At 45.6% G+C, this 26,600-nt stretch overlaps 1 protein-coding gene across 1 annotated transcript; it reads right to left on the bottom strand.

The window, feature by feature from the left end:
• Il10rb (interleukin 10 receptor subunit beta) lies at positions 1 to 26,564 on the bottom strand. Its single transcript, XM_027929104.2, has 7 exons — positions 26,455 to 26,564; positions 24,859 to 24,982; positions 21,266 to 21,423; positions 18,053 to 18,219; positions 13,875 to 14,019; positions 10,398 to 10,555; positions 1 to 691 (listed from the first exon to the last, which is right to left on the bottom strand). The coding sequence occupies exons 1-7, from the start codon at positions 26,501 to 26,503 to the stop codon at positions 404 to 406; spliced, it is 1,089 nt and encodes a 362-aa protein (XP_027784905.1). The 5' UTR covers positions 26,504 to 26,564; the 3' UTR covers positions 1 to 403.
• Between the last annotated feature and the right edge of the window lie 36 nt (positions 26,565 to 26,600).

Raw genomic sequence — 26,600 nt, forward strand, 5'->3', positions numbered from 1 at the left:
TTAGATAAGAGAATCAAACTTTAACAGAGCACCTGCAGTACATAAAACACAGATAAATAGAAAAAGAAATATCAAAGTCTTCCTGAAATCCAAAAAAATTCATGTCTGTCCAGTGTGGTGCTGACCACTTTTGAGTTGAGGTTGGTTTTTAGGTTAGCTGATCAGCACTCTGGTAGGATTTCATACCATCTCCATTTCATCTCTAATTTTAAATATTTGTTTCTCACAAATAAAACATGATCCTTGTTTTGATGAGTACGAGAGGCTAAAAATTATACTCTTTAAGTCAATTTCTTTTTTAATCATTAAAGTCTTTTTGGAGTGGTGAGTTCACAGGATGGAGTATTTTTGCCACATGAGCCTTCAAAGCTCAGCTCCTTGGACAAGTCCACGTGTAGGAGTTCTAGATTTGGGGTTTCCTCAGGCAGTCACTCTGATCACCCTCTGAGGCAGATGAGAGAAGTGGGGAGTCCCCGTACGGGTCTCCTCCTTGGAAATGGGTCTCCCCCTTGGAAATGAGCTCCGGGGGTCCTGGCCCAGATGGAGTCCCAAAGCTGCAGCTGTCACCAGGATTCTGCTTGCTGCTTTCACAGTCTTCTGAAATGACACTTAATTTGTCAAAAACTTCGTTCTCATCCGAGAGCGGGAAGGAGAAGAACAGAAGCTTGCTGTGATGGGGGTTGCCCAGAAACTGTTGGGGGAAAGAGGACAGTTCAGTACCATTTCTTTTTTCTGGCCTTACAAAGATTTTATATAGGATTTCTGGGATGAAAAATATTATTTTAAAAATGTAACAGTAACAGTACGGTGCTTCCTTTATAAATAAAAAACACAATTATCATATTATCTAGCAATTCATTCCTAGGTACAGTTCCAAGAGAAATAAAAGCAGTATGTTGAAGAGATATTGGTACACCCATGTTCACAGCAGCATTATTAACAACAACTGAAGGTAGAAGCAAGCCCAGTGTCCACGTGTGGATGAACATACAACAAATGTGGTGCATTTGTTGCAATGGAATATTAGTTAGCATTAAAAAAGAGGAAGTTCTGAGACATGCTACACATGGATAAACCCTAAAGACACCTAAAGACTAGGTGAAACCGGCCAGTCTCCAGAGGAGAAATACTGTACGATTCCATTTATTTAAGGGTGGAAGAGTTGGATTTATAGAGGCAGGTAGAAGAATGGTTATTGCCAGGATTTGGGGGAGAGGGGAAAGAGTTTACTTTTGGAAAATGAAAAAAGTTCTGAATGTGAATGGTGAATGGTGGTGATGGCTGCATAAGAGAAATGAAAATCAAAACTAAGATTTCACCTCACTCCAGTCAGAATGGCAATTATCAGGAATATAAGCAACAATAAGTGTTGGCAAGGATGTGGGGCAAAAGGTACACTCATACATTGTTGGTGGGACTGCAAATCGGTACATTATGGAAAGTTTCCTCAGAAAACTTGGAATGGAACCAGCATTTGACTCAGCTATCCCACTCATCAGTTTATACCCAAAGGACTTAAAATCTGCATATTACAGTGATGATGCCGCATCAATGTTATAGCAGTTCAATTCACAATAGCCAAACTATGGTACCAACCTAGATGTCTTTCAGCGGATGAATGGATAAAGAAAAGATGGTATATATACACAATGGAATATTACTCAGCCTTAAAGAAGAATGAAATTATGGCATTTGCAGGTAACTGGATGGAGCTAGAGAATAGCACACTAAGCCAATCCCAAAAAACCAAAGGCCAAATATTTTCTCTGATCTGCAGATATTAATTCATAATAAGGAGGGATGGCAAGGGAAAAATAAAAGTACTTGGCATTAGGCAGAGAGGAGTGAAGGGAGGGGAGGGAGTATGGTGGTAGGAAGGGTAGTAGAATGAATTAGACATTAGTACCCTATGTACATGTATGATTACATGACCATGTGATTCTACAACATGTACAATCAGAAGAATGAGAAGTTATACTTCATTTAGGTATGATGTGTCAAAATGCATTCTATTGTCATGTATAACTGATTAGAACAAATTAAAAAAATACACCACCAACAGAAAATCTAAAGTTACATGACATGTATATACTTTATATATTGTAGTTTTCGTGTGTGTGTGGTGCTGGGGATTGAACCAGGGACTTATGCATGCGAGGCAAACACTCTACCAACTGAGCTATATCCCCAGCCCAGATACCCCATAATTTTAATGTAAACTTTATTACTTGCTCTGATTTTTAGGCATGCTTATTTTTGCTTTATTGATTTTTATGAACTGCTGAGCATCAGTTTGATATCAGTTGAAAAAAATTATAAAAGTGGGTTTTTATTGTTGGGAAGTATGCAATTCTGGTACTCATTTTGTAAAATCCCAAATACACTCTTAAAAAAAAAAGGGGTGGGGGAGGTTATGATGGCCAGGTGTGGTGGCACATGCCTGTACTTCCAGTGACTGTGATGGGGGTAAGGGGCTGAGGTAGGAGGATTTCAAGCCCAAGGCTAACCTGGGCAACTCAGTGAGATCCTGTCTCAAAAGGAAAAGAAAAAGAGCTGGGGATGTGGCTCCGTGGTAAAGAGCCCCTGGGTTCAATTCCCAGTATAAGAGAGAGAGAGAAAAAAAGATTACGTGGAAATTTTGTGCCATGTGTATTTTACCACAATTTTAAAAGATGCGACAATGAGATGTGCAACTCAGTTGCTAAGTGATCCCAGGTCGCCCTCTGATAGTTCCTTTTTTATGTGGGTGTGCTGGGGATTGAACCCCGGGCCTTGCACATGCTAAGCATACACTCTACCAACTGAGCTACATTCCCAGTCCAACAGGGAGGACTTTCAGCTCAATCATGACGCTGTGGGGCATACGCAGCCTGGCTGGCATTTCCTCTAGGATTGCAGGCCTGGATGATCATGTCTTGGAAGAACACATGGTCTCTCTCACGTCCTCAGGCTGAGTTAGGCCCTGTTTGACGTTCCCCGCCATCCTACCTGATCCTTGATTTCAGCCCTTAGCCCTGAACTATCTAGGATGGTAGTGGCTACTGACCACTTGGAGTGTGGCTAGATTGTTCTATGTGTGCTGTGTGAATTACAACCTATTATGTAGGGGCTACGTAAAAAAAAAAAAAGAATGTAAATACCTTAATAACTTAAAAATACATTGGTTACATGTTGAAATGATGCTATTTTATATACATGAGGTTATATAAAACATGTGATTAGTGTTTACTTCACCTGTTTCTTTTTACTTTTAAAAAATCTAGCAAAGGGGTAGGGGAGGGTTATGATGGCCAGTGTGGTGGTGCACGCTTATGGCTTATGATATGTTCCTATTAAATTGTGCTGTCTCAGTACATTTGATGGACACTGACTTGTCCACAGGTCATTTCTCTCATAGACAGGGCCAGTTAGGGACAGGGAACATAGTCCAATCACACTTATCTCTCTAACACTTTGAACAATGAAGATGCCCAGATATACTTCTGGAAATCTCTGCTAATTTCACGTTCTTCAGTCTTCATCCAGATAGGGGAGCTATGCCCTTAATGCTCACAGTTACATGGAGAAACATGTATTGGAGAAATTTTTTAAAGCTTTGCACTTGTAACCTGTCCCCTCCCGATGGAACGCCGTGGTCCCCCCTTTAATCCATTAGCCCGTTCTGTCCTGCTCAGACTTTTGATATGCTGCAGCTGCTGTGCCTGCTGGTTTGGACCTGTCACGATTTCCACCCAAGGAAGGGAGTGGGGAGGCCAGGGGAACTGTGTCCAGTTCCCTGCTGGGCAAGGACAAAGCTGGGAGGAGGCGGGAGCTCCCTAAACCTCATGTCCAGTGGATCCACGGTCAGAGTCTTGCTGAAGTTACCCGTTATTCTCCTGGGGAAGGGAGAGGAAGGGAAACCAAGGGAAGGTGCACTAAATTTCAAAAAAGCAAATATCGAGCTGAATCTCCCGGTTGGACCCAGAGAAACAGGTGGCAGCTCAACAGCTCAATGTTGAATAACCTTTTCTGCTCTCAACTCAAAGCTCCCTCCCAGCTCATCTCCCTAAACCCCAAATCATTCTCTGGGCCGTGATTAACACATTCTATACAATAAGAGCCAAGATGGAGAATTTGGTGCTGGGGAGACCCCGATAAGCCCTGAAGTGCTTTGGAACTTCCTTGACCCTTACTCTTCTGGGCCCCTCTCCAGCACCCCAACCTCTGTGTTGCTCAGATATTACAGGAACTGCCAGCCTCGCAGGGGAGCGCTCATTCCCACGACCCCCTCCATTACACTAGCCTCAGCTTTGATTTGCCATCTGTTCTTTCCTGTCTGACCAGTTTCTTTGATGGAAAAGCCAAGCAACAAAAATAGCAGGTGAATAGTTTCCTTTTGGTTCTCAAGAAAATACCTTCTACCCAGAACAAAGGGCCTGACCCTCTTTTTTGTTCTTGTGCCTTCACAAGGCTCACGCCTAGAGGATTCCTGATGCTTCCTAGTGCTGCAGGGCTTGCAGGCATCCTGTGGAGAAGGTTCCAGCTGCTCTCAAACACTCGCCCCCAGTCATGAGTTCCACTTTCTATCCACAGAGGGTGCTGCCCTGTGCAACCCAGACCCCTTCATGGTGGATCCCCTTATTCTCCAGCTTCCTGGAATGCCAACAGCTGGAATGGCTCACAGCCGGGTCCCTCGCTGGGCAGCGCCCTTCACAGGAGGCAGTTACCTTCCATAATACCACGTCTCTTCCCAGGGGCAGCCCTGACTGGTTGGTGTGGGGACAAAGGCTTCGTGTTAGCTATCACAATGCATCAGTAGGGCCAGAAGTTCAAGAAGTGCCAAGGCACGGGTAAGGCACACACTGCAGAGGGTGGCGAACTCGCCCTATGAAGAAACAGGGACCTGCTACATCAGGGAAGTTGGAAGGGTCCCGTGGAGTGGGGCATGCTGGAACATTCTCTCCAAGTCAAGACTGAATTACCATATGTGACATCCCTGAAAGCAGGAGTACACTGAAACACCAGATCCTGGAAGCATCCGGGACATAGCCAAGCCAAGGTAAGCATTATGTTGAAGGAAGTGACTCATGTAGTGGAAACTAGGGAAAAGAGTGTTATCTGTGGAAACTGCTTTCTAGCACGTGACCAGACAACTGCTCCTTAGATGCTGGAACAAAGCAAGCTAATGACACTGCTGCTCATGTGGCTCAGCCTAGAAGCCCCCTCCCTGAATTACCTGGTGCAGAACAAGCTGTGGAGAGGACATGTGCTCATCCAGCTGGCTGCCACTGGATAATGCACCACAAAAGATGGAGGTGTTATCCATCTAGCCTGTCGCAGCTGACCCTCCCATGAACAGTTTTCAAAAAACCTTATGTCTCACATGTCATCTTGGGTATCTTCTTTTTTGGGAGAGGGGGGGGGGTACCAAGGATTGAACTCAGGGGCACTTAACCACTGAGCCCTATTTTATATTTTATTTAGAGACAGCGTCTCACTGAGTTGCTTGGCACTTCGCTGTTGCTGGGGCTGGCTTTGAACTCGCCATCCTCCTGCCTCAGCCTCCCCCAGCCGCTGGGATTACAGGTGCGCGCCACTGCACCTGGCTATATCTGGGTATCTTCTTTGGTTTCTCAGCAACTTATCTTGCTACCCCAGCTCAGTGGGGCTATGAACAGTCCATCATATGTCACCCCTCCCGCCACTAAGAAGAACGAGCTAGCTTGGTAGGTCCCGTTAGGCATTGGAGCAGCACATTCCGCACATGGGGATACGCTACAGGGTGTTTATCAGGAGACTGAGGGCTGCTGTCTGGGGGGACCCAGGGCGGGCAAGGGCCCCGCAGCAGGAGTGGACTACAGAGCAGACAGCTCTACCTCTGCTTCCAGACAGGTGCACTCTCTACCATGAGGACAGACTAACTGAACCTGATGGACATGTGACCTGGCAGATCCTTGAAGTGTCTTTGGTGCAAAATGACCTTGGGTGGAGTTCACAGATCAATCCTAAGAAGAAAATCACAATGTGGACACTAGAGTTCTGGGATCAGGCTGGGTCATCTGCAGCAGATCAGGATATCCTGTCTGGAAAACAGCTCACTGAGTGGTATGGAGGCCTGGCAGATGCAGAGCCTCTGGCCATGAGATACTAGGTGACAATGCTGTCCGTGAGTGACCACTATGAAAGTTAGGTACCAAAATGGAGCCACTTAAATCAAACCAAACTAAATGGAATTGGAAGGTCTTAAGCAGGGGTGGGGATGGGGTAGGTGGGACCCTCATGCATGATTTCCCTGATAACAGGAACTATTACAAGAGATTCTACCAAACCACAACCTTGCGCAAAGACTATCTCTTCAAGGACAGACATCTGCCCAAAAACCACCTTCACAACCCTGTGCTGACACCAAGGTGGTTATTGATTCTCAGAGCCAAGGATCATTACTTCAAAACCACTTATGTAACTTTCTTCAATTTACCTTTTAAAACACCTGTTTCCTCTGCCTCTCCGGGTGAGCCCAAGGGTCCCCATGGTTTGCCATGATGCATGTTCCCTGGATTTGCGAATCATCCATCCTTCCATCCTTCCTCCCTTTCTTGTTTTTTTTTTTTTTTAATGTGTGTGTGTGGTTTTGGGGATTGAAGCCAGGACCTTGTGCATGTGAGGCAAGCACTGTACCAACAAAGCTATATCTCCAGGCCTAAAATCATCTTTTTTTTGTTTTTTAGAAAGTTTGTGTTTGTTACATAAACTGACACTATCTTTGGGGCCTGTTCAGTCACATCAGATCCTAAGACAGGGTCAGAGGGCACAGGTCAGTCACATATATAGGTGGCTCAGACTCCCATGTCATCTGTCCCCATGCACCTTGCTCTGCCCCTGCTCATACTGTGAGTAGATGAGGGACAGGTCCTTATGACCAGCTGAAGAAGAAGGGAAAAGCCAACCCTGGTTCACAGGCAGCTGGCATGGCATGTGGGTGCAACCTGGAAATGTCCTGCTGTTGCACGGGCTCCCCCCTCAGGCAGAAAGCCCTCCAACAGGTGGAGACTCCGACCATGTATCCAGTCATCTACTTTATGTGTAAAGTAAAGTGACCAAAGATCAGGTTTGCCATGGACTCACAGGCTGAGGTCATGGCTGGGCTGGAGATTGGAACCTAGCAGAAGGAAGGCTGGAAGGTCAGGGACAAGGACACGTCCCTGGGGAAGAGGCACGTGGGTGGCAGTGTACAGCTGAAGTGTGTGAATTTCTGTAACACATACTAACCCCCACTGACAGCATGTGCCATGGAAAGGGAAGAACCAAGGAGACAGGATGACACAGCCAGTGGGCAGCCAGCCTCGGCCATTTGTCACCCATATGTGGCCCAGTGGGCTCATAAACAGAACAGCCACAGTGCCACGGATGGAGGCTCTGCATGGACCCAAGAGCAGACCTCCTGCCCCCCAAGACTAACGTGGCAACAGCTGCGGCCAAATGTCCAACCTCCTGTAGTAGAGATCAGTGCTGAGCCCCTGGGATGACAGCACCCGCAAGGAGACCAAATGGCCACCTGGTGGCAAGTTGATGACATCAAATCCCTTGTTCCCTGGAAGTGATGGATCCTTATTAAGTGGACAGTCATTTCAGAAATGACTTGCCATTTTGTGTCCAACAGGCCTCAGTCGGCACCACGGAGATCTTACTGAGAATTTGGTCTACTGGCACACACTGTAGCTTGAACTGTGTCCCTATAAAATTTTACATAAGTCCTAACCTCCAGTACTTCGGAATATGAACTTACTTGCAAACAGTCATGAAAAAATGATTAGGTAAGTTAGAATAAGGTCGAACCAGAGCACAGCAGGCCTCTGGTCCAATATGACCGATGTCCTTATTAAAAGGGGAAATGTGGACATGGGCATACCCAGGGAGAAGGCTATGTGAAGGTGAGGACAGAGGGTAGGGTGAGGCTTCTATGCACCGAGGAATGCCAAAGACTGTCGGCAACCAGCAGAAAGTAGGGGAAAGGCCTGGAGTGACTCTCCTCATAGCTCTCAGTAGGAACCAATCCTGCCCACACCGTGAACTCAGACTTTCAGTTTGTAGAAATGTCAATATACTGCTGTTGGATAAGACACCCAATATGCCGTACTTTTCAGTGGAAGTTCTAGTAGAATAATCCTGATATCTAAGAGGGCCAGGAGTGGGCACTTGCCCATGGTACCCACTAATCATATCATACAACGCACCAGCCAGGAAGAATAAAAGAATGGCCTGTTCAAAGTGGGATGCCTGCTTGGAGACAATACCCTGTGAAGATGCCCCCAGCACCTGGCACGCACCTAGAACCAACAACCGCTATTTGTTCCTATGGCCTCAGGAGGTAGAACACATGGGTTCAAGAATCAAGAGATAAAGGAGTGGCCCTGGTCACCACTTGGGTAGATTTTGTGAGTCTACAGCCCATGAGCCAAATCTAGTCCACTGATTATTTCTGTACAGCCCATGAGTCAAGATTTTTAGATGATTACATTTAAATGGTTATATACGTACCTGTGTAATTTCGATTTTACCACTTGGTCTGCAAAGCCTTAAATATTTTCTATCCAACCCTTTAAGGAATAGTTTGCTGAACCCTAGTCCAGAGGATTTTAGAGTAAGAGCATTTGACCAGTAAACACAGCATGAGGCCCATTCAACTTGACACTATGGCTGCTGCTTCTCATGCAAGACCAGTAGGCAAAGAAAGGAGTGGCCACACTGGTCACCAGGAAGGGCTAATGCTGCTGCCACACTCTGGTGGGTGCCCAATGGAGTCACTGGGGCATCTCCTGGCTCTCTCCTGCCCAGTTCTGATGCAAATGGACAGGCAGAGCAGTCACTGCCCAAGAAGGGCCTGGGGGCCAGAGCTCAGTCCTGCTAGGCCAGCAGAGGCTAGTCACAGGACGGAGAGGATGAATGATGGTGAAGGAAAAGACCATGAATATTACTCATGGTCTTGGAACCAGCTGCAGTGGTGGGAGATGGGGTTTGTCTTACTAACTTGCTCTTGGAACCTTCCCCAGGAAAAGAAATCCTGAAGGAGCTGTTCCTGGTAGGTCCCAGTGGTCCAAGGGGCAGGCTGTGGCGGATGCTGAGAGAGGCCATACAGCTCTCCCTTCAGGAATGAGGTGCCTGCCCTCTCAGCTGCCAGGAATACTGGTGCTGATGCTTGTACCTCGTCCTAGGTGAGGTCCCTTCCCCGGGGTTTCCTGTATCTACCACATGGCCACTGAGGGGTTCCCAGGTCCAGCTCTCTTGCCTCAGCTTGGGATACTTCTGAAGGGCTATTCCAGCTCAGAGCCCTTGGGGACTGGATGAGGCCTGTGTTGCTGCTGCATGATAGCTCAACCTCTCTGTGCCCCATTCTGCCATCTTCACTCCTTTAGAGGTATCATGCCCAAGGAAATTTACCATGGAGCCTTTTGAATGCAAATTTCTATCTTAGTGTCTTAGATAGGTGCTTTTTGGGTCTGCACTTGGCATATTTTTCAATTTTAAGTGTCAGTAAATAGTTGCCCTTCAGTATCCATGGGGATTGGCTGTAGGACCCCTTGTGGATAGCAAAATCCACGGATTCCTTACATAAACTTGTGTAGTATTTGAATGTAACCTATGCACATTCTCCTGTATACTTTAATTATCTCTAGATCATTTATACCACCTGATAAATGTAAATAGTTGTTATACTGTATTATATAGAAAATAATGACTAGAAAAAAAACTCTGTACATGTTCAGTACAGTTGCATTCCCCCTCCCCCACCCCCAGATATATCTGATCTGCAGCTGGCTGAGACCATAGATGTGGGACCTGTGGACATAGAGGGTTGATTGTGTATCCAGAATTTTATTTCTTACGGCCTCTTCAGTCCTACAGTCTTTAGATGGATTAAATCTTTTTTCTTCTACATCTTGAAAATTGCCTCCCTAAAGTCTCAGATGCACAACCAGATTGAAGTCATTCTCAGATATTCCCAAACTAAAAGCACACCTCTCCCTGATCCCGTTCTCACCCTCGGCTCCTCGCTGGCACTTGGCCTACAGTGTTCTCTTTCTCATCTTCTCTACTGGGAGCTTTGCTCTTTCCTTTCCTGCCCCACAACCATCAGCATGGCTTCCTGAGGACTTGGGGCTTTGGGCAGTGAAGGCCAGAGAAGGCGCCATCCAGGTCACATCTGAGACAATCCTTTGCTTTCTTCCTAAGGGCTGGTCTTTGGACTCAGGTTTCTCTGAATGGGCATATGGCGATGGACCAGCACACAAGATGTGTACTATTCCCCAGGAAAATACTGTCTGGAACAGGCAGCCTTGACCTTGGAATGGGCAGCCCTGACCTTGGAGAACTCTTCCAGCAGGGGTTTTCTAAGGCACATCTCACTCCCTCCTACCTACCTCTTTCAGGTGCTGTGGAAGTGAATTCCCAGGGGAGAAGGTGTACTTGGTCTTCTTGTAAATGTACCACAGGGAGACAGAGCAGCCGAGGAACATCAGGAACACCACGAAGACCGAAGCTATCAGCACGACGGCCACCACCCAGGAAAACTTTGTTTCTGCCAGGGACAACAGGGTGGGTTACACTCTTGTCATGTACAGGTTGGATCTCAGTGACCGGAAGGCCATGTTAGCCACTGCAATTCAATGGCAATCCCTCAAAAGAGTGCCCATTTGTCCATCTCAGACAGCGTCTTAGAAATCCTGGAAAACACAGCAGAGGGGTGGAGGACCCAAGGTGCTCACTGAGTCGCACCCCTTTCCTGTTTCTTCAAAGTTTGGTCTCTGGGATTACGAATAGCACATATAATAAGAATAATAAGCAAGGATTTGGGTCAATTTACTTACTTTTAGGTGGCAATAAGCCCCCTGCTCTGGATCCACCTCTTCGGTTTTGAAGCAGCAAACCAACCCCCAAGGCCAAGCCCAAGGGAGAAAGAGCCATGGTGCAGAAACTCACCACTAATGACTCCACCTCTGAGAGACCCACCAAGCTGCAGCACGGCTCCTGGGAGCCTGAGTTGCATCCCTGGGATGACCCAGCCCCTCTTGAGCTTCTGACAGAAGGCCCAGCCTGTTTAAAGGGCACACCCCGTGGCCTTGCCAACATAGACCATGAGCCCCTGACCTGTCCTCCTGAGAGCTTTCACTAAAAAGGGCTTGCCACTGTGAATCTTTCCTCTCCCTTTATGCATATAGTGGTCTGCTACAACCCAGGAGTATATTCTTCAAGAAACTGAGCACCATTCCTTTGAAGCTACCAGAGAGGACAGTCCCCAGGGGAGAGTAGGAGCCTGACTTTGATAAATGCCAATTAACAGACACAGGTGGTCTAATGGCAATGGCATTTACCTGAATTTTGTCATTTTTTCACTCCCTCATTCTTCTGTAAGGGGTCCCGTCTCCTCTGCATAAATGGAGCGGGCTCTTTCTCCTACTGCAACACCACTGAGACAGATCTGGTTTTACAGATAGAATCACACTTGGCTTCTCCAGGACAGTATCCAGGACATCACCTGGTCATTCCTGGTCACATCTCTCCTCATTCACCAGCAGGCCCCTTCTCCAGTTGCCCTGGCAGCCAGGCCTCCCTATGCCCTGCCCCTGACTATCAGTACCACCCTCATGAGTAAAGTCCAGTGCATTTGGTGCCAAGAGAGGCCAGGAGATCGAACTCTGCTTATTAGAGAGCAAGTCATTTGAAAAGGATTGTTTGTGGGGAAAATGTCAACTGTCACTCAGGGTTGATCAAAGAACTCTGGGGGCTGGGGTTGTGGCTCAGAGTAGAGCAGTTGCCTAGCAATGTGTGAGGCACTGGATTCGATTCTCAGCACCACATACAAAAACCTCCCCCAAAACCCAAGAACTCTGGACAGTGTATTGGTCCTGGAGCTACCTTAACTGCAGGCATCTGCTGGTATCCCAGGGAATGCGCCATGTGTGTGACTCAGAATGGACATGCCTTAAATACTGGCATCTGTGCGGGGGAGAGGCTGGGAGGCACCTGCTGTGTCTTCTGCCTCCTTCCCTCCTCCTCTTCTGTTTGCATCTTTGCCGGCACTGCCCTCGCGTGTCTAGCACGCGCCCTCACCAGGTCCAGGCCTCTATACTAGCTCCCCATCAATTCCTGCTTCATGTGCTAGAACTGTCACTCACTCAGGGGTGGGGCTAGGCTCTGAAACAAGACAGAAGAAAACGTTTTGTTTCCAATGTTCTGGGGAACAAAGCTTTTAAGAGAGAAGAGGTGTCAAAGTGGGGACAAAAGGCAGGAAACATACATATGCAGATTTTGCAGTTAGCCTGCTAGCACGAACAACTCCTATTTTCAGATTTTTTGGTATCCTTTAGGTGGGGGGCGGAGGTGTGTGCAGGAGACAGGGGGGTGATGGGAGGCGGGAGGCAGGCAGCCCTTCAGCCTTTCTCTCACTATGAGAAAATACAGGATGCAGAAAAACAAGTTACCAGGATATTCCCCTTAATTTCAGTCTATTTCACACTGTGGGACAGACCACCTTTCTGTTTTATCCATAGGGATGTGATGCCTCACTTTACCTTTGGAATGAATATGCAGGCAGAAAATTACAGGGGACACAATCCAGGCTTAGACTGGTCTGTGTTCTGTTCTGTCCATGTAATTTACCAGCTGAGTGCTTTGGGTAACTTAATTGTTATCTCTGAACCTTCATTTTCTAGTCTGCAAAAGGGGAAAAGATCCTTACAAAGCTCTCATTAAAAACTGATCGTAAGGGCAGGGGTTGTGGCTCGTGGTTGCACGTTTGCCTAGCACGTGTGAGGCCCTGGGTTTGATCCTCAGCACCACATAAAAATAAATAAAGACATCGTGTCCATCTACAACTAAAAATATTAAAAAAAAAAACCCACAACTGATTATAAGATTACATAAAGTGAGAATGAAAAACAAAAACAAAACCAAAAAACCCACCCAACCCCCAAAACTAAAATGATATTTGACAAGAGCACGTTTTTGGTCATTTCCTTTTTCCCTTTCTTTTATAAAATGTTTGGCTATTGTCAGAGTAATCACTTGCAGTTGTGAACTATTTAAACTAATTTTCTTTTTGATCAAATTGTACCCCTCATGCCAAGCTTTGTGACATGAATGGCCCTATATGTGTCCCATCTTCCACTGTCTGAGCTTCCCAAACCCTTTGACCGTGTCTCTGTGTAACAAAAGAGGCTGCTCTGCTATGCAGACATGCGGGCGACAGTGATCCCCACGAAGCTCAACCGCCACATGGTGCACATAAAGCACCAGCACCCAGGCACCTGCTCCTCTCTCCCCTTCACCTGCCCCCGTCTGCTCTTTTAAGAAACACCAAGTGTGCAGGCACTGGGCTGGACACTGTGGTCCCCATCATATGTGAAGGATGGAGGTGAGGGCCTATCTCATAATCGACAAGGGGCTATACCAGCAGCACCAGCTGAGGACAGTGATGAGGTTCCCAAACCCTCCCTGCCAGTCCTCATGCATCTGCAGGACTCGTGTATGCCCTGGGAAGGAGACTTCCAGGGCGCATGGGGGTGTGGCAAAGCTCCAGCTCTGCAGGGTGGTCTGGGGAGAATGGTCTTGCTCTGGGGAGCTGGAGAGCGCAGTCAAGCAGGGCGAAGACGGGCTTGTGGGGCCAACTTCAGCTGCCCAATGGACCACCCTGCCGTCAATGCCTTGGGCTAAGTGAACGAGCAGTCTCAGAAGCGGGCATCTCCTTCTCAGCATGAAGCTGACCTTCAGAGGAGGGGATGCTAATTCCTGAGCAGGAGTCTGAGCAGATTGTGATGATGCCTGAGGATTGTGTGTGGTGTGTGTAATTCTTTTAAAATGCCGCAGAGGCTGAAGCACACACTGTGCGTCTCACTCACCCTCCATTGTTCGCTCACACACAGGCTCACTCCATTCCCCAGTTTTGTTCCGAACAAGAAGAAATGCTTGAACTTGAATGCAGTAAATTGTCCAGGGCTCCAGGTTTCTGAGGACCCCAAAGTCATACTGAAGAGTAGTTTGAAACTGGTAATGGGGATGAAACAAGAACACACCTTAACAGTGAAGGGAGACCATTATTTTTTCTTCTCTTTTTTTTTTCTCACACTTAACAAGCTGTGATTACTGCTTCAGACTTAAAACAGTAAAGAACAATGGCAGGTGCTCGCTCCTCCCAGCTCATTTCAGGGACTCCACACTATTCTAAGGGATGCAGCAAGACGGACTGTGATGCTGACAAACCATCTTTTCTTTTCTTTTTTTAAATATATATATATTTTTTAGTTGAAGATGGCCACAACTAAAAAAACTTTATTTATTCATTTATTTTTATGTGGTTCTGGGGATCAAACCTAATGCCTCACACATCCTAGGCAAGCGCTCTACCACTGAGCTACAGCCCCAACCCTGACAAATCATCTTGTTTCCCAAATTCTCTACCCTAAATGATATGCAAACTGCCCCTTCCCCAAAGATAAACCAGTTTTAATGGGTTGAACTGTGTCCCTTAAAAATTCTTGGGCTGGGGATGTGGCTCAAGCGGTAACGCACTCGCCTGGCATGCGTGGGGCGCTGGGTTCAATCCTCAGCACCACATAAAAATAAAATAAAGATGTTGTGTCCACCGAAAACTAAAAAAAAAAAATTCATAGGTTGAAGTCCTAACCCCTGGTACCTATGATGTGACCTTATAGGGAGGTAGGGCCTTTACAGAGGTCACCAAGTTAAACTGAGGTTATGAGGTGGGTCTCTAATTCAACTGGACAGAGGAGTGGGACAAATCCCCGCAGCTTCAGATGGAGCACGGCCTTGTGGACACCTTGGTCTTAGATTTTCAGCAGACAATAAATTCCTGTGGTTGAAGCTACCTAACTGTTGGCATTCTGTGACAGCAGCACTAGCTACTAATACAGAGCATGTTTCTGATCTTGGCTGCGTGGGGTTCTGATCTTGGCTGCGTGGGGTTCTCCAGAGGCCCTGGCTTGCTCAGGGAGCATTCCACAGCCTGTTCTTCCCTGGCAGCTGGAGTTACTGACTCATCTCAGTTGAAGCTGAATGCAATATATCATAATTAATGAGCTATTTCTCAATTTGAGAAACTGAAGTAGTTCCTAAAAAAATAAAGGGCATTAAAAGAGCCTACAGAGCGAGTGCAGACTCCTTTTTTTTTAAACTTTGGCACCTGGATTGGTGACAGCTTGATTACTGTATAAAAAATCAAACTCTCTGAGGGCAAGATTTGACTATACTGTTGAATATATGAAGAGAATGACAGAGTTTCTATGAAGTTAATTTAAAAAACAAACAAAGCAAACCAAACCACACCTAAAAAACTCCTGGCTTTCATTTCTAGAAGTCCAGTGCCTCTGAAGCCTTACAATGCAGTTTTTGAAAAAAGACTAAAACTCAGACCATAAGTGGCAAGCATATGTGGAATTTCTAAAAGTGTTATTAGTGTAGGGAACTAATCTGACTGTCTTGAAACGTTTGCGTTCTAGAAGGGAACCATATACGTGGGTAATGATGACATTTAGGCCCCTGGGAGGGAGCAACTGGGGAACCAGTGGCCTTTCCAGCAACACAACCCTTCCTTCCACACAATCCGGCAAAGTGAGAGGACAAATGTGTAACGAGATGCCTGTGCCGTTGCTGGTGGAGTGTTCTAGAAGCTTAATATAAAAGAATAAATATAAGAAGCTAAATATAAAATGGGATTTGCATTTCATGCTTAGTTTAGTGTTGCAGGCACTTAGCTACAGTGGGGTGAGTACAGAGCCAGATCCTTAGAGGAGGCTTCTCACCCCGGAGGGGGTTCTGGGTCTTCTCTTTGAGTCTCAGGGGTTAGCAGAAACACCTGCATTGGATGAGTGGGTGTAAAACCAAATATTCTGTGTTGCTTTCCAGGCACATTTCCTGGAGTCTTGACTATAACCAAATCAGCTCTTCTATGAGGAAGCAGATGCCCCACATGCCAGGGTTTGAATGTATGTGTCCCCCTGCTATTCCTACCCTGAAGCTAAATCACCAATATGACAGTATTAAGAGGTGGAGGCTTTACAAGGTCACAAGTGAGCCCTCGTGAATGGGATTAGTAAGCTTGTGAAAGAGGAATCAGGGGCTCTGCACCCCCTCTGATTTTCATCTTGGGCTAGTTAAGATGCTGCAACAAGACCTCATCTTGGGAGCAGAGAGAACAGCCCTCACCAGACCCTGAATCTTCCAGTGTCTCCATCTTGGCCTTTTCAGACTCCAGCATATATCTCCAGTATTGTGAGAAATAATTTATACTGTTTATATTTTACACACTCTGTGCTATTCTGTTATAGCAGCAGGAACAGATTAAGGTACTGCATCATGATGAGGAATTGTGGGGGGATTAACTTTTATTGTTGTTGTTTAGTATGTGTGTGAATGTGTGTATTTAATTAAGACGATAAACATGGGTGATCTCTTCCTCCCAATTTTTTGAGAAGTAAGTGATATGAGCAACATTTAATGAAATATATCCTATATAACATATATGTAAGTCAGTTTAGGACTATGAATGGTATTCAGTTCAGTAGGTCTGAACTGGCAAACTAAGTCTGCCCAAGGATGAACACAAAAGGCCTTAATAGGTCTACATAAAGGGAAGGGGACCTCATGTAGTGATCACATACACTGTTCCAGGAAATGGGACATGTTTTTCATTTTGTGATTAAAACTCTCCAACAATCCTATGAAGTGAATTATTACCCTGTTTTATGGATGAAGTGGGTTATTATAACCGTTTTGAAGATCTGAGGAAGCTGAAGACATTCATGTTACCTGAGCCACATGGTGGCAGGGGAATACTCCCATCAGGTCTTTAGGATCTGAATGATATAGAAAATAATAACCCCAGGGGGCTGTGGTGTGGCTCAGTGGCAGAGTGCTTGCCTGGCATGTGTGAGGCACTGGGTTCAAGCCTCAGCACCACATAAAAATAAATAAATAAAATGAAGGTATTGGGTCCATCTACAACTAAAATGTCTTTAAGAAAAAAAATAGTAATAAACCCAGGGAGAAAAAAAAAAAAAAGAACAGTGAGTCCCAGGGAGAGAAGGAAAACAATGGACCCTGGACTTTCACGACTGTCCCCCTGACTGCCCAACATTCTGCTGTGATTCAGTCTAACTAAACCCTACAAAACTCAGACCCCTATCGTAACCAGCTGCCATTATCTCTTTTGAAAACGTGCCCCTCAGGTGCTTAATAGAGCATCGCTGATCCACTGAGGTCTGTTTCCATTTCTTTTTCTTTCATTTTGCTTTCAAGTTCCAAAGCCAAGTTTTTAAAGGAGTTGTTCCCTAAAGAGGAGAGCAACAGCGAAAACTGTGGTAAAGAAGGCGAATGGTGGCCTGGAATGGTAGCGCATAACAGTAGTCCCAGCAGAGGCTGAGACAGGAGGATCACGAGTTCAAAGGTGGCCTCAGCAATGGTGAGGCACTAAGCAACTCAGTGAGACCCTGTCTCTAAATAAAATACAAAACAGGGCTGAGGAGGTGGCTCAGTGGTTGAGTGCCCCTGAGTTCAATACCTGGTACCCCTACCCCGCTACAAAAAAAAAAAAAAGGTGAATGTAGCGTCCTGGGGTAGGGGGTGCCTTGACTACAGACTTGACATATTTGATATGTGACTGATCTGGGGCATGGGGTGTTGACGCCATGACTCAGCAATCATTCAGCTGGTCACCTGATTCAGTGGACTCCAACTTCCCCCACCAATTGCTGACTCAGCCCTGCTCTCTCCTGCAACTTCCCTTCCTGGGAAAAGGGTCTATTCTCGTCATGCAGACTTCACCCTAAAACTTGCTTTCTGTATTTCCATTGGGGGCTGGGAAGTTTGAGCCCAAGGTACAGTCGTGCTTCAGCCTGGGAAGCTCTGGCTCTTAGAGGACCAGCCTTAGATCCTCTGGACCATGGATGCTGCCGCCTTGCAAGGCTCTGCCTGGGTGGACTCCTGCCTTCTTTCATCGGGTCAAAACTCAACAGAGAACATGGGTGCCCACATTGAAGTGCATGTGATTAGCCAAGTTTACCTTCTTATCAGTTCCATTTTTCCAATAGTGCACATTGTAAGTCCATGAGGAATAAAAGTTCTTCATGGTCCATGTTTCTGGTTCATTCTCAATTTGGGGAGCTAAGAATTGCATGTGTAAAGAATCAGCAAGTGCTTCTACTTGCACTGCAGGAGGTCCAATAATGGCTAAGTATAAGAACAAATCAAAATGATAAATAATAAAAGTCACATTTTTAAAACATTACTGCAACACTAATGTTTTATAACTGTGCAGGACAATTAGTCTATTTAAGTACACTGTTCTTTGATAGACCTTGCTATAAATGAGGGGGTAAAGGGTGATAGGTGGAGTTTGTTTCTTTAAAATAAAAATCTGATTCATGCTTCTAATGCCAACTATTCAGAAGGCTAAAGCAGGAGGATCACAAGTTCAAGACCAGCTTCAGCAACTTAGCAAGACCCTGTCTCAAAATAAAAGGGCTAGGGATGTGGCTCAGTGGTTAAATGCCTCTGGCTTTAATCCCTGAACCAAACAAACAATAAAAAATGGGCTGGGCTAAGAGAGTAGATTTAAAGTATTCTCACTACAAGAAAGTGTGATTATATAAGGCAAAAAAAAAAAAAAAATGGGCTGGGGATACAGCTCAATGTAAGTCACCCTGGGTTCAACCCCCAACACTATAAAAACAAAATCTGATAATCTTTATTAATCACTTTAGTTCATTTATGTCTATTATAATTTCTAATATTTTTAGAATTATTCCAAATCCATTATCTTGTGTTACCTGTAAGGACTGCTTTTAAAAACATCGTATTTTATTTTGTTTTTCCTCCTCCTCTTTTTTCCTTCTTCTGATAGCTCAAATTTTCTTTCCTTTTCTGGGCTGGAACCTACAGATAGTACTTCTATTATTTTCAGTGGCAACCCTAACATGCTTAACATATATAATTACCACGTGAATTTTTCTAACCTGTCTTTTTCTAGATCTAACCTATCTTTTACTAGATCAGTTTTCCCATTAGAATCTATGTTCCATGAGAACAGGTTTTTTTTTTTTTTTTGCCTTGTTTGCTACTGGAATTTCAATGCTGAGCATGGCCTGGCACATAGTAGGTGCTTGATAACAATCAGAGGGAACAGCTCGTGGCTCTGGGAAACTGCACTGTGTTGACCTATGTCCTGTATTCTTTTCTGGCCACTGTTACTTTCTGGGGGCTGCTAAGGAGCCTACTTCTACCATTGTAATCTGCTGGTCTGAAAACCAGACAAGAAAATTTGTTAGATACTTTCTCAAAGCCAATATAACAGATTCCCCATGATGTCACGAAGCACTTTCTTATTGCTAGAATACTTCAGGAGGTGAATATCCCACATAGGGCCAGAGCTGCTAAGAGCATGGGCATAGGGGCTTGGGTCTGAATCCTTGCTCTGCCACTTATCATCTGTGTGACCTTTTGACAAGCTGCTTAGCCTGTTTTTAAAGGGAACTTCCACAGATGGGACCTAAAATAGGATTTGGAACCAGTCAGAATCAACTGGCAATTATAGGAACAGAAACCTAAATAGATGGTCTTAAACTTATGAAGGCTTCATTTATGATGTTTTGGACTTTATGAAGTTGTGAAAGTGAGCTGCATTGATAGAAACCTGGGATTTTGAATCATGCTCTTTCCCCAGGCTGTCGATATGTAGCCCAATCCTCTCTTGCAATGCTGGCCAGTGGTGACCTGCAGCTCCGTCAGTCACACAGTATCAGGGGAGACAACCGGTACTCTATTCTGGGCTGTGCTGCTCAGCTAGGATGTTTGAAAGGTTTTGGGTCTTAAATGCATTTTGATTTATGATATTTTCAGGTTATGACTGAGTTACAGAAATGGGACTCCACTAAGTCAAGGAACACTACACTGAGTTTTGAAGACGTGACTATTGTTAAACTGGACTTTTTGTATTCATTTTTTATTTGTTTTTATAAAGAAAATCTTAGAAAAGATAATATAACTTTAATAATTTTGGATTCCAAAAATAAAAGTCTGCCCAAGCTGGGACAGAATTTGGGAAAGAGAAGGACATCCTGGCCCCATAGTCTACGAGGGAGAAACACAAGGGTCCAGGGCAGGAGACGCATACAAAGACCTTTCCCTGCATAAAGATAATTCTCTCAATTCTTCTCTCTGAGTGCTTCTTAGAGGGCTTGTTATGGTTTAGATAAGATGTGTACCCCAAAAGCTTATGTGTGAGATAATGCAAGAAAATTTAGAGGTGATATGATTGGGTTATGAGAACTTTTAATAAAATAAGTGCATTAAGGCACTGATATGGATTAACTGGACAGTAACTATAGGCAGGTAGGTTGTGGCTGGAGGAGAGGTCACTGGAGGTGTGTCTTTGGGGTTACATTTTGTCCCCGGTGAGCATAGCTCTCTCCTCTCTGCTTCCTGGGGGACATGTCCTGAGCTGATTTTCTCTACCACACCCTTATGCCATGACGTTCTGCCTCACCTTGAGCCCCAAGCTATAAGTTGGCCATCTACGGACTGAGACCTCTGAAACTGTGAACCCCAAATAAACTTCTCCTCCTGTATGTGGTTCTTGTCAGGTCTCTTGGTCACAGTGGCAAAAGAGCTAACTAAAATAGCGGGTATGTGAGTGTCTTGAAACCCTGAATTGTCTTTACTGCCTTAATTGCTACATGGTAGTTTAATTGGTTTTCAGTTCCTGATACTCTAACTGTGCTTGTGGTGGGTCCTCATGGCCCTCTGGGTGTGCCCTAGAGCTTTCTTACCAGCAGCCTGATCCCAGCCCACTCGACATCAGCTCTCTCCCCTTCTGTCCTTCCTCTGAGCAAGCTGCCTGTCTGCATATGGCCTTTCTGTCCCCACACCTGTCTATACTCTTCTGCCTTTCATGTCATACTTTTGTTGAGATCATAATTCAAAACTGACTCCCATTCAGAAAACTGTCATCTGAATCCTTCTCATTAATAGTGCTGGCCCCAATGCCATGAAGGCACTGAAGTTTCAAATTTATATTTAATTATTTCATTTCATCCTTTCCTGTTGTGCCCCTGTGCTTCTTTAAGGCCGCGGCCTTCTTTGTTATATTCCTCAAGCTCCTTGTGCAGAGCTATCCACTTCCTGCACACTCCAAGAATTCTTGTTGATAGACAACCCAGGTGGAACAAAACCAAGGCAAGCGATGACACCCAACAGAATGGAAATCAGAATGGCTTACTGTCATCCACAGGGCAGAAGGAGATGTTCACCCAGTCTGAATATTCATCTGCAAATTCAGACCTGACTCTCAAGATGTGGTCGCCATACTTGGAAAGATTTGAGAAGTCGCATTGGGTCGAGGTAATGCTCTTGCATTTATCTTGGAATTTCCTATAACTACACAATTAGAAAGACAAAATCATGAGAGCTCGAACTTCAGCTTCTTTCAGGCTGACTGGTGCTTTATTCTTTCTGCTACCAAAGACTAACTGGGGACAAGGAGAGAAAATAAAGCAATTCTTAATCATCGATCTTGATGAATTACATGCATGATTTACATTAGCACTTTCCAAGCTGTGCTCCGTGGGATACAGTTAATGATCCTTGGGTCATCATAAGGCATTTCAAAGATAATCTATCTCATGGACAAATAATTTTGGGGGAAATTGCATTAAACATAAAATTAGATGTTTTCATATTAGAATCTCCCAGAGACCTTACATCCTAATAAGCATGTGTCTTTCCAGAAAGGGGTTGAGTATTCAAAATATTTGACCAAGAAAGCCTCCTTCCTTCCTTGGTTGTGTGTATCTTAAAGCAGTGAGGCATGACTTGTGAGATTTTGATACACACAGATTAAGTAAGTATATTATGCTGATTTCAAATAATGTCCTAGAAATGGTTCACACTGTTTATTCTAGAAAAACTATAAAACAAATATGAATTTCAGTCAGGACAATAGCCCCAACAGCGACCACTGAAGACAGAGTGGAAAAACATCATGTGGAAGAAGAGATGACATCTGGAAACACCGGGATGCTAAGCAAATTCCACCTCCCACAACTTAACCTCAGGAGAGCCTGAGGAGGGTAATTGGCACCATCTAACCCATGGACACACAGCCTCCCTTCCTGTAAGTGAGAAGTCTGACTAGTTTTCCATTGTATCTTCCTGTCTAAATGTCAAAACCATTTTGGCTGTCCTCAGAAGCAACAATGATGGTGATGCTGATAATAATAGCAACATTCATCAGCTTAGGGGTCAGGTATGCAGAGCCTAGGAAACCTGTCCAACTACATTCAGTTGTGTTTCACTTTAGAGTCTTGGAGACCACATCTCACTGCATTCTTGGTGATGTTTAGAACAATCCCTTGCAAAAAGTAGGTAGAGACAATTGTGATCATACTATTTTATAATTTACTTTTCCCACTTAATACGCCCCAGACAATGAGTCAATTAATCAACTCTTCATGGCTGTCTTATATCCTATTATCTGGAAAATCCAGGGGTCATGTCATTAAGGGACTTTCTCACATTTGGCCATTTCCTTAATTTAAACTGATGTATCAGTTGGCTGACAGCATTTCAAAAGTTGTTTTGCAATAACTTCTAGGTTATTTTAATTGCTTTCACAAATAACTCTTTCCCCATTCAATAGGTAATATGACCCCTTCCCCATACTTACATCTAAGTTTTGGATGTTTCCATATTGTAACCACCAATCTATCTTCTAGAGAGCCCCATCCTGGCCAGCCTGACAACAGACGCACAACAGAGAGCTCCTGTTGTGCAACTGTTCAGGTTAAATCTAAGCAAGACTTCTGTGAAGCCAAGTAAGAGGAATCAGATCTCCTGGGACCAACCTCTTCCCCAAGGACGTGGCCAGCATGTGTTTATTTGCCCTAGCACATGCCATGTTCTGTCTGTGGTTTCCTGAGGAGGACAGCTGGATCCCAGGTGCTGACTTGGTGAATGACCTCTCCCATACCTTCACAAAGTCACTGAGACCTCTGTCTAAAAGACAATGGCAAAACTACTACAATGGCAAAACAGCAAAGCACAGACCCACCAAAATAAACCACAGGGAAGAGAGACAGAAAGAGAGGTGCTATGGTTTATTCCCTCTAAAACACATGTCGGTGTTTCCCCACTGTGAGGTATTGACCGGGTGGACACTTAATTGACTATGTGTTCAGAGGGCCACTGGGAGGTGATTAGGTTTAGATAAAGTCATAGGGGCAGAGGTCCCATGATTGAAGACTAGTGGCTTTATAAGAGAGAGACCAGTATTCTCATGTGTTGCTCCCTGTCACTGCTGCCTTGTGACCCTGCCAGCAAGAAGGCCAGATATAAACTTTGGCCTTAGACCTTCAAAACTATGAGGAAAAATTTTCTTTATAAAGCTCCCAGCCTCAGGTATTTCATAGTGGTAATAAAAAACAGACTGATAAAAGAGGATAGTTAATTTTCCACAGTGAAATCTCTAAGGATTTCCAGACTGAGTGGAAAAAAATATGAGTCCTAGGACTTAGTACTAAGAATATACCTCAGGAAAAAAAAGTTGTGGAATGACCTTCCTTCAATCCTTGGACTCTATACTGTAGACTGGATGAAAGCTTTGTGCCATGTTGACGTTCCTGAATTTGATAACTATACTGTGGGATATAAAAGATTATCCTTGTTCTTATGACACATACATTGAAATACTAAGGGGCAAAGGGCATTCTGTGTAAGAGATAAATAGGAAGGAGGGAGAGGAAATGTGGCAAATTTTAAAGCTGGTGAATTTGGATGTAGGCCATCTAAAGTTCTTAGTATTATACTTGAAATTTTGGAATTTTTTGTTGTGTGAAATTATTTTAAACTAGAAACAAAACAAAAACTCAACTTGTAGATAAAGATTATCTTTTTTTTTCCTACTTGGATTCTAGGACTTCACGGGCCTTGGGTGTGTTGATTAAATGACAGCTGGGTGGGGTGGGGGATGGGATTAACAGGACTGAAGGGAATCTCCTCCTGCCTCACTGAAGGGCTGGTCTATCCTCCTCTGAGCCACAGGCACGTCACTCATTGGCCTTGGGCCTCCTGCTGCTATTTGTACCTGGTGTGAAGGTGTGTCACCTACAGTCCAACCTGTGGCAGATGGTGACAGGCTGCCAAGGGAGGGGTGGTATGGACTTCTTTATCTTTTATCAGGGAAATGTGACCAAGCAGAACAGGTAGAGGGTGTTCAGAGCACTCCTGAGATAATTGTCAGGGGTGACAGTTGTCTCTGCTGTTGTCCAGAGTCTCTGCTGTTGTCAGACAATGGAGTTTTTGACAGTCCACTGGGCAAGTCAACTGCACTGCTTGGCACTGGGGTGGGCTGCTCTAATCCACGGGAGGCGGTGGATGGTGTGGGAGCAGGGGTCTTCCTGCCTGCTTTGCATACCTTGGTTTCTCAGATAGTCAGCTTCTATTTGGACACTGACTTGTATCAATATTACTCTAATAACTGGAGATGACAGCAGTAGCATTTTCCTCTTAAAATACATCAGTGGTGATGAGATAGTTTTGGCATAGCACTGAGTCACCGTGAGACTACCACTGTGGCTGACTACATCTACACCCATGATAACACGTCCAGATCTACAACCAGCCCTGTAATAAACAGTCCAAGAGGGAATCATAAAAAGGAAAAGCTGGCCACAGGAATTCCCTAGATGGAAAGAGAAAGGTCAGCAGGGAGGCTCATCTTAGCTGTCATGGGTGACAGTTAGGTTCCCTCCCTCTATGGCCTGGCCCAAGGCCACCATGTTCTGGCACCTTCCTGCCAAGAGCCACCAGACCCACCTTTGGTATTGAGTTGTGAAAGTCAGATTCCCTTTATGAAAAACAGGCGACGTCCACTGTAGAATGTTCTTGAAATTAACTGACTTCATTCTGACATTTTCAGGAGGTGGCACCAGCCCCGATGCTGTAAAAACAAAGGAAAAAATATATATATAACTTTTTCTTTCATTAAAAAATATTGTCCCCAAAATGACACATTCAACACCTTGGTCTCCCCTAGGGCTCTGTGTCTTCAAATGACATGTAGGTGAGGGAGAGAGGGAGGGTGTGTTAATTGTGCTGAGGAGACTAGATTTTATTTGAAGAACTAATATCTTCTTAGTTTTAGTTTAAGAAGAAATTTTGGGGTGGGGGTAGGTAGGAAGCAAAAATGAAGTGGGGACAGATGATGGTGACCTGCATTAGAAGAAAGGTGTGAGAGTTAGGGCTCAGCAGGTGGATTTCAGATCTATTTCCAGAGGTATAAACTCTAGACTTTCTGATGTGGTGAACTGAAATGAATGTCCATTTCTGGCTTATGCATCTGGTGCCCTGATTGGAGCCTGGGCAGGGAACCATTTCAGTTCTGAAATGGGAGAGGCTGAAAAAAGATTCAAGGGGGGAGGTCAGGTAAACAGCTGGATAAGCCAGCTTGGCCCTCACAGGGAGGGCGGATGTGAGGTAGAGGCAGAAATTATTTTTAAACTTTTAAATAGAATTTTCTAGACATACACACAAGCAGAGAGGAGAGCATAATAAACACACCTATCACCCGACTAGTACCAATAGACACAAAGGTGAGAGTCACAGGTCTATTATTTAATGCCACTGGTCTGTTGAAACTTAGGGGCGGGAGAGAAGGCTTGGTCATGAACTCAACTACAGAGAGATCAGGCAGAGGATCCCAAGTAGAACCATCCTGAGAGGTATGGAAGAAACTGGAGAGTGTGGGCTTCAAAGGCCAGCACACAGTTCATCCCAAAGAAGGAAGGGGTCAGCCATCGCGCTATTTGAACCTGGGCACTCGTTGTAGAGGAGGGCAGAGAAGGTTTCACTGGATTTAGCTCGCAAAAGCCCCACAGCGGAACACTGGGCGGCAGAATTCAGATTTCAAGGCGCAGGGCCGAGTGCTTAAGGGGAAGGTGATGTGGACCCTTCTGCTAGCAGGTCTGGTGGTGATCGGGCAGAAGGAGGAGGATGTGTAATGGGCCTCGTGGAGGGGCCGCCTCCAGACTCCAGGAGGGTCTGAGACAGCCGCCGGGGGAGGCTCTGTGCCTCTCTGGAGGCCGCTTGGTTAGGACGCGCCGGCAGGAACTGCAGCAAGCGCGAACACAGCACGCGGGGAGCGCCCCTTGAGATCGCCGGCTGGACGGTGCGGGCCGGGTGTGGGTGGGGCTCCTCCCCAGCTTCAGGATCCAGGGCGGCGGCCGCAGCAGCTTGGTGCGGCGACCGGTCACGGCACTGGGTCCCTTTACGGGCACCCACCGGCTGCGATCTGGGGTCGCCGCCTGGGGAATCGCCACCCCACGTGCGTAGCAAAGCATCTCGCCGGGCCTCGCGGTTCCCTGGCGCCTCCGCCCGCGGCGGTCCCCCTGCCCCTTCCCGCAGACCCCTCACCTGACACCAGCAGGCAGCCGCCCAGCCAGCAGGCGAGGCTCCGCGCCATGGCCGCGCCGGGGGCGGGCGAGGGCGCCGGGGACGCCAAGGGAGCGCGAGACACTCGCCGCGGCCACCACCCCGCGCGCGCTTCCGGGAACCCCCGT

This window comes from Marmota flaviventris, chromosome 8, assembly GCF_047511675.1.
Source record: "Marmota flaviventris isolate mMarFla1 chromosome 8, mMarFla1.hap1, whole genome shotgun sequence".
NCBI lineage: Eukaryota > Metazoa > Chordata > Mammalia > Rodentia > Sciuridae > Marmota > Marmota flaviventris.